This window comes from Branchiostoma belcheri, unplaced genomic scaffold (assembly GCF_001625305.1).
Source record: "Branchiostoma belcheri isolate BF01 breed outbred unplaced genomic scaffold, Haploidv18h27 scaffold217, whole genome shotgun sequence".
Lineage (NCBI taxonomy): Eukaryota > Metazoa > Chordata > Leptocardii > Amphioxiformes > Branchiostomatidae > Branchiostoma > Branchiostoma belcheri.
The window spans coordinates 303443-311842 of record NW_017803680.1 but is presented as its reverse complement, the minus strand read 5'-3'; the positions used below and the strand labels follow the sequence as shown (position 1 = coordinate 311842).

The following is an 8400-nucleotide window of genomic DNA, read 5'->3' as shown; positions in this document are numbered from 1 at the left end:
AGATACAGAAGCTGGTGTGTTACACCAAAGGGCGGTTATACCGGCTATACAGATACAGAAGCTGGTGTGTTACGCCGAAGGGCGGTTATACTGGCTATACAGATACAGAAGCTGGTGTGTTACGCCGAAGGGCGGTTATACTGGCTATACAGATACAGAAGCTGGTGTGTTACACCAAAGGGCGGTTATACCATCGTCGCGCAGAAAATGCGTTTTACAAGCGGTTTTGAGGTAGAAATCAAACTGTTTGCTGACTGTTCCTTACATGTGTGCAGGGAAAATTACACTATGATTTCAGATATTTAAAGGCATGACAGTACGGTAGTCCATGTGGATCTTTGGGACGCCGGGGACCGCCTGGCATCAGCCTGACTCCACACGGCCAGGGGCAGGTCACATAACGACTTGTCTGTCTCCAGACCTCTCTCGGTCAGTCAACAGTTATCCAGTCTTTCTTCGGCTTCCTTATGCCGCGCTCCACGAAGAAAGTGCGCCGATGTGCCGGCTGCGGTGACCCTCTGTCGTCCCACAAGGTCGGCTATGGGACAAGCAGGATTCCCCGGCCTCCCCGTCCGCTCCCCTCATTTTTGCGCAGCTCTAGCAGAGCAAAGGTGACCTAGAGTCAGCCATCAGAGAGGCATAGCACCGACGAGAGGTGGACCATTTCATTAGCTCTGGTATAACAACGTTGTTTAAAAAAAAACTTTGTAACTTCGTAATTTCTAGCCTGGGTGCCAGACGCTGGCGTTCATAAGCGATAGATTTTGTGGAAAGAAGCCCTAATGTCCGCTACTGTATCCACCTCCCAACCCAGGCTGCCCCAAACCTTTATCTTTCACGACGCGAGGAGATAATTAGAGGCAGGGCGCAAATCGAGGTCGGCGGGGCGTGTGACTTTCCTGGCCGAAGGGTTATCTCTCACTCGCGGTAGGGGCTGGCACCCAGGCTACGTATTTTCCACACAAAACGTGTCTCTAGCTGCTTGCGTTGGACCTGCAGAGGCGTTTTTTGCCGGTGCAAAAATTTGCTCCAGGGGCGCTTTTTTTGCTTCGGAAGGTCGGCTGCAGTACCAAAAAGCGCCCTTGGAGCAAATTTTTGCACCAGCAAAAAAACGCCCCTGCAGTTCCAAGCAGATAGAGACACCAAAAAAACGCCCCTGCAGTTTCAAGCAGATAGAGACACCAAATTTACGTCACTTCTTCTTTACTTTAACAGCTTTCTACCACATAAAAATCATGACTGTAGCATGTTTAGAACAGGAGATACAGAGCCCGGAAGGTCGGCTGCAGTACCAAAAAGCGCCGCTAGGGGGCGCCAAAAGTCAAATCAAGTGGCCCGCGTACTTTTTCAAAAGAGTAATGTCTCATGAGTATTTGTACCAAGTTTGGTGCTTGTATCACAATTTGAAAGATTCCGCCAAAATTTGATGTTATCTGCTCCACTATAGGGGCAACATAAGTCTTACCGGAGGTATTACTTTAATTTGATATTCCATCATACATACTTTTTGTTAAAGTCTGGTTGATTTTATTTGTGTTTTTGGGAAACCCCATTGGGTTACCATAGTAACCAGTGGTTGTAATGTCCACAACAAATATCAGAACTTCAATATAATACATACAAACTTAACAATACCGTCAATGGCTTCGTCACCTGCAACCTTACAACAAACAAGTTCCTCTAAGGCTTGTTAACACCCGGGCACAATATAAATTAGTTATGTATCAACTGTCAAATTGGTTAACATTTGAGATATGGGGTTAGTAAAATAAGCTACTTCTTTACGGAGAGGTTTTATTTTAGTCTGTGTTTTCGCGATTATAGTCTTTCTCTATTAGTGGAGCAGATAACATCAAATTTTGGAGGAATCTTTAAAATTGTGATACAAGCACCAAACTAGCGGCGCTTTTTGGTACTGCAGCCGACCTTCTAGGCTTTGTATCTCCTGTTCTAAACATGCTACAGTCATGATTTTATGTGGTAAAAAGCTGTTGAAGTAAGAAAGACGTGACGTAAATTTGGTGTCTCTAGCTGCTTGCGTTAAAAGTGCAGGGGCGTTTTTGCCGGTGCACAATTTGCTTCAAGGGCGCTTTTTTGCTTCGGAAGGTCGGCTGCAGTACCAAAAAGCGCCCTTGGAGCAAATTTTTGCAGCTAGAGACACCAAATTTACGTCACTTCTTTCTTACTTTAACAGCTATCTACCACATAAAAATCATGACTGTAGCATGTTTAGAACAGGAGATGCAAAGCCCAGAAGGTCGGCTGTAGTACCAAAAAGCGCCGCTAAAAAGCGCCGCCAAAAGTCAAATCAAGTGGCCCGCGTACTTTTTCAAAAGAGTAATGTCTCATGAGTATTTGTACCAAGTTTGGTGCTTGTATCACAATTTGGAAGATTATTTCAGTTATCTGCCCCACTATATGCTGATCACGATCACGTGTCAAGGAGTTATGAGTGGCCACATGTAATGTTAAAACCTTATTTGAAGAATTAATAAACTAGAATGAAGTATGCGAAACACACGAAAGCCTATAAGTCTTAGATCTTTAAACTCCGGTTTTCTCATGATTCTCTTTTCAAGTAAGTTAATGATAGACTCCAACAGATTCTCTTCCCCTATAAAAGCAAATGGTGCCTAATGCAGTTTTAATAAATTGTTCTAGATTTTATTTGATAAAAACAAGGTTAAATTTGGGAACTGCATTATGCTTCAATGTTTACCCTTTTATACGCGCATAACTGTTGCAATCGTGTCTGGTTTATATTTTGTGTTTTTTTATTGTTCCAGCTTTTCATGACTAGACATGGTGACAGCACACTCAAGTTATATCATTTATTTTATGCTGCCACCAACGCTGAAGACGAATACAAGACAAGACAATACTCACATTTTTACACGATTTAAGTGAGGAAAGCCGTGTAAAGTGCCTTTCCCAAGGGTAAAAGATAGGAGGCATGTCAGGACTTGAACCCGGGACCTCTTGGTTCCAAGTCGAGCACGCTGCCACTACGCCACATATTTTGTGTTTTGCTGCATGTAGACTAATACGTGGTAAAGCATGCCGCCTGTGGCTTTTTTCCTGGAAATGCTTCTGTTACTCCTAAGACTGTTGAGCTGTATGTGGTAAAGAATGCTGTATGTGAATATTTCTTTCCTGGGAATGCTTTTGCTCTTTCGCGGCGTCGTCGTTACGAGGATGCTGGTTGGCCAACGGCTGTCCTTGGCTGAACCACTCAACATAACGAAGACTTAATCAATCAACGCCTGTGACAAGCTGCCAGGTGGGGTTAGAGCGCTCCGGCGCCACTACAGAGAACAGAGCTGCGTCCTGCGCTGTCCAGGTCATCCTACAGGTGGGGGCAAACACTTTGTAAGATCGTACGATAAATATAACCTTCTGTTGAAGCTCTTTGCTATCAATAACATGGTGTATTAATGATCTTAGCGATGAAGCTTATGGTAAAAGTCTCGTTGTTGCTGCTTACGCAGCTACTAGTGCCGCGGGCGGACGCCGGTAGCTGGCAGAGCTGCCGTCAAGTGCCCGTGGCAAAGTGTGGTGTAGGTGACAGTGGTAGTGATGGTCGTGAGTACCGGTATGACATTAGACCGTACCGGTACAAGTGGAACAAAGACCCGTTTGAGTTTTACAGCTACGGTGGTCCCTTTGATACCGTCCCTTTGGGCCAGGCTTTCCAATCTTGCCAGGTCTGCTCAAACGAAACAAGGCCTACCAAGGGGGGTTCTCCTCCACAATCCATAACCGACATCATGATCGTTGATAACAACGTCGGTAAGCTTGGCCCTGACAAAGCAGAGATCCTGTCTCAGATCCCATGTGGTGAAGATTGCAGGTTGTGGTTTGTGGGATGTAACCTAACGACAATAGAGGTAGGGGCGTTTGCTAAGTTGCCACAGGTGTCTAACCTGGTCATCTGGCGGAGCAATGTCCAGACTCTGAAGAACGGCACGTTTGCTGGGATGGAGGGCCTCAAGTATCTGCTGCTGTTGGAGAACAACCTGACACATCTGGAGGTGGGATGAAACAAAACATGCGTTTTATAAATATATGCTTAGGTTCAAAATAGCTTCATGTACTTGAAATTGTTTTTGACAGCCTGATTTCAGACTTTTTAGGTTTAGTTTCTCTGACTAAACCCGCACATATTCTATCAAATCTTAGAAACAAAGTTGAACATCCAATCAACAATCAATCAATGGTTTATTGTGGCGACTCAAAACAACCATACAATGGCAGCTTTTTAGCTGAAGGCATTACAAAGGGAGAATATCTACACTTGATTTATACTATTAATACTAATCAATATAACTTAACTTAAAATGCTTTCGTTAGGCCTGCACATATACACATGTCAAAACCATTTCATTAAATTGTTAAAACATATAAATACAACAATCTAGCAGGTAATAGTAGATGGGCAACACCTGTACGTGTCATGTCTCATTAAGTAGATCAACCAGGAAAGGCAGTGTAGTTTTGCGATACCTCTCAGTTCTACATTTGAATTGTGTTACATTATATTTTGATCTACGTTTCCTGCCATGCAGGCTTTCACGGTTGGGGGGTAGCCATGTCGAAAAAGTTGTAGACCTCAGCAGTGAAGTAGCAAACTTGTGACATAGCTCATGTCGTCTCTTGCTAAGAGATACGAGTTAATGCTGTAATGTAGCTAACAAAGTTTTGACCAAGAATTATGCGACAAGCGCTCTTTTGTACACTTTCTATCATCCTAGATTGGGCATGAGTGATGCCAGGGTACCAGACAGGGCATGCATATTCTAATATTGGCCGTATGAAGCCACAGAAGACCAGTGTTAGATCTGTACTGTCCAAACCATGTCTCTTAAGTACTCTCAACAAGTACAGTCTGTGGCTCCCTTTGCTTACCATCAAGTTTATGTGTGCGTTCCATTTAAGGTTAGATGCACCCCGGTCAGCGCCTAACAGTAAGTTGTAATTTACGTGAGGTCATCACCAGACGAATAGAATATGTGCAAATCCAGTCTTTTTTTTTGCAAAAAAGCTACGTAGTCAAATAAAACGTACTGAAGCTAAAATGATGGCACACCGATTTATGGTTTTGAAACTGTATCACAAATCGTTCTGCTGCAGGGTGGCTGCCTTGATGGGTTGCCCAGCTTGTCACACATCATCCTTGTGGACAACCAAATCCTGACCATGTCGCCTGACGCTTTCCGGGGGTTGCAGCCGCGGTGGGTTGACGTAAGTGCCAATCTTATCGCTAACGTAGCCCCGGGGACCTTGCAGACGATCAAGTCCGTAGCACGTGTCCACGCTGTGCAGAACAAACTTCGGTCGATCGGCGTGGGGATGTTCTACGGGCTTGAGCGGCTGAAGGTCCTGAACCTGAAGGGTAACAGAATCTCCCACATTGCTGTCGGCGCGTTCCACTCAAACACCGAATTGTATGCCATAAACCTTGCATCAAACAGGCTGACCTTCCTTTCTGGCGGGTGGTTCAAATTGTCCTTTCCATGCGATTTTATTGCCCGTGATAACGGCATTGCCGCCATTGTGTCGGAAGGCAGGGCGTTGCCATTATCAGGGGGAATCCACATGTCCAACTGGCCACGCTGTACGTGTGCGAATGATTGGCTTTACGACTACGAGGGGGGCTACCCAAAGTTCAAGCAGCGCTTCATGCGTTTACTAAATTTGCCCCCGGGAACCCACAGCTGCCCCGCCTCGGCGCTGATGCGGAACCTCCCCGCGCCAGTCTCTCCCAGTCACGCCCTGCCCTGCCACCCACCAATGGTGGAGATCCTGAAGGCCGAACACGACCCTGCATACAGGTACACGGTCGTGGGTAGGGTGTATTGGGAGCAGTTGCCCCAGGTGTCTTGGACCTTCCCTAACGACTCACAACACACACACGACATAACATACGACACATACACGACAACACACGCTACTCTGCCGACAGGCAACCTAACCGTGAGGGTGGTGACCGACCTAAAGGCTGAGGGCTGGGTGAAATGTAAGGGTCCAGCAGATAACCTGATGGGGGAATCAGGAAATCACAGCCTGTGTTCTAACTACATGGGGAGGTCCAGCTTCACCCTTTGGCTTGAGACTACCGGGCCCTTGTCCTTTGGGAACACCACTTGCACGGCTTCTTCGGAAACTGGGTCCGACACTGTTGTTTTCATGACAAGTGAAGGCACACACTCTGGCGTCACGACACCCCAGCCTACAGAACCCTCACTCATCTACACCACACCATTCTCAACCACCACAAGCACACTGCCGGTGCCCACAGGCATCGACACAACACCACTGACCATCAGTAAAACTGATGCTTATGAAGGGGGCATCTGCACATGGAACATAGTGTTGTCATCTATTATCTGGTTACCGGCTGTTGCGGTTGGTCCCGGGGTTTTGTTCTGTGTCAGGTGTATCAAGCGCAGGCTCGGGCGCAAAGCTCCAGATAACGGCACAGGTTCACCCCGCAATGGCGATGGTCCTTGTTCTAAGTGGCCAGTTGGCAACTTGGATGAGCCGGTGATCAGTCCGTACGCTGAAGGTCGTTTCGAGGATCACGACAGCTTGAATGAGTCAGAATCAGTCATCAGTCCTTACGCTGAAGGTGGTTTTGAAGACCACCCTGACTTGCGCAGGGCCGGTTCTTCTCAGTCAGAAGCCGTCCCGTACGGACAGGCAAAGCTTTGCGCAGCGTACCCAGGCCGCCCCCGCGCGCAGACACACCCCGTGCCGTCCCGCCCGTACAGCGCCGAGCGTCCCCGTCAGACACCAAACAGGGAAGGGGCCGTCGTGCCTGGCTATGGTCAAAACGGCAGCGATAAGAGAGGCAAAACCTGCTACCAGCACCCATCCATTCTCCCTAACCTGGGTACCACTCAGTCCTCTGCCTACCAGCAGAATGCCAGCGTCGCTAAACGTTCCCGCAAGGCACGTTGCTACAACTCCCCTGCCACTGACGGAGAGCGTACCCTGACTAAGACGTCGACATATGGTTATGGTAAAAACGGCGGTGATAGGTCAGACAAAACCTGCTACCAGCACCCATCTATCCTCCTCAACCCAGGTTCCACCCCGTCCTCTGCCTATCAGCAGAATGCCAGCGCCGCTAAGCGTTTCCGTAAGACACACTGCTACAACTCCCCTGCCGCTAACCCAGAGCGTACCTTGTCTAACACATATGGCTGTAAGGAAAACGCTGGCGATAAGTCCGTAAAAACCTGCTACCAGCACCCATCTATCCTCCTCAACCCAGGTTCCACCCTGTCCTCTGCCTACCAGGAGAATGCCAGCGCCGCTAAGCGTTTCCGTAAGACACACTGCTACAACTCCCCTGTCACTGACCCAGACCGTACCCTGTTTAATACTTATGGCCACCATGACACTATTGCGACGGTCTGTAACTCCGTAGCGTCTCCTATGGCCTGTAGCTACGACCCTGCTGCCCCGCGCGAGCGTACTACGGTCCCCGGCAGCTACGTACATACTGCCAGAATGAGTGTAGGGAAGCAATAAACAACACCACAGAGTACCCAGAGACAAACAGCTATGAACCGGTCCCTGATGCTAAAATTGGCCAGTGAGGAATTTTCCCACCTTCTCCAAGATTTGGTTTTGTTATGCCCCAATCAAAATTGTACTCAGATTCGGTACGAAGATGGGAAAACTGAGTTGCTAAAAGGTCCACAAATTTAGACACAGACAACGTTTGTCAATAATTGTTTTGGAAAACAAGTGCAGTTCAAGAGGATCATACATACGATTTGTATCAAATTCAACGTTTTGAAAACACAAATATGAAGAAAGTAAAAAAAAGAACATTTTTCTGTAACAAATTGTAAGCGTAAAATCGACAAGCACTACTTACGTTCTAGCTTGCATTACGTATACATTCATCGAGAAATGAATATTAAAGGCTTAGACTTTCGGACTTCTTAAATATTACTTGACCTGTAATGGTCCTCAATTGGTTCAATTTATTCAATTGTTAACAAGAGCCTTTTTGAAAGATCAAACTTACGTGTTTTGACTTCAAGTTGTGCATCATTCCAAGTGTTGTCAATCCTGGCTAAATTTCTTGTTTGACAGAAGCGTATAATAATGGAGCTAAAATAGTGGAGCAGATAACATCAGATTTTGGAGGAATCTTTCAAATTGTGATACAAGTACCAAACTTGGTACAAATACTCATGAGACATTACTCTTTTGAAAAAGTACGCGGGCCACTTGATTTGACTTTTGGCGCTTCCTAGCGGCACTTTCTTGATACTACAGCCGACTTTCCGGGCTTTGTATTTCCTGTTCTAAACATGCTACAGTTATGGTTTTTATGTGGTAGAAAGCTGTTGGGGTAAGAAAGAAGTGACGTAAATTTGGTGT

At 46.5% G+C, this 8400-nt stretch overlaps 1 protein-coding gene across 1 annotated transcript in view; it reads left to right on the top strand.

The window, feature by feature from the left end:
• The first annotated feature begins 3434 nt into the window (after positions 1-3434).
• LOC109470033 overlaps positions 3435-8400 on the top strand; it is a 6326-nt gene continuing 1360 nt past the window's right edge. The window contains exons 1-2 of the mRNA XM_019768809.1: positions 3435-4031; positions 5131-7477. Of these exons, the coding sequence (XP_019624368.1) occupies positions 3435-4031; positions 5131-7477 (2944 nt within the window). The remainder of the gene's footprint in view (positions 4032-5130; positions 7478-8400) is intronic.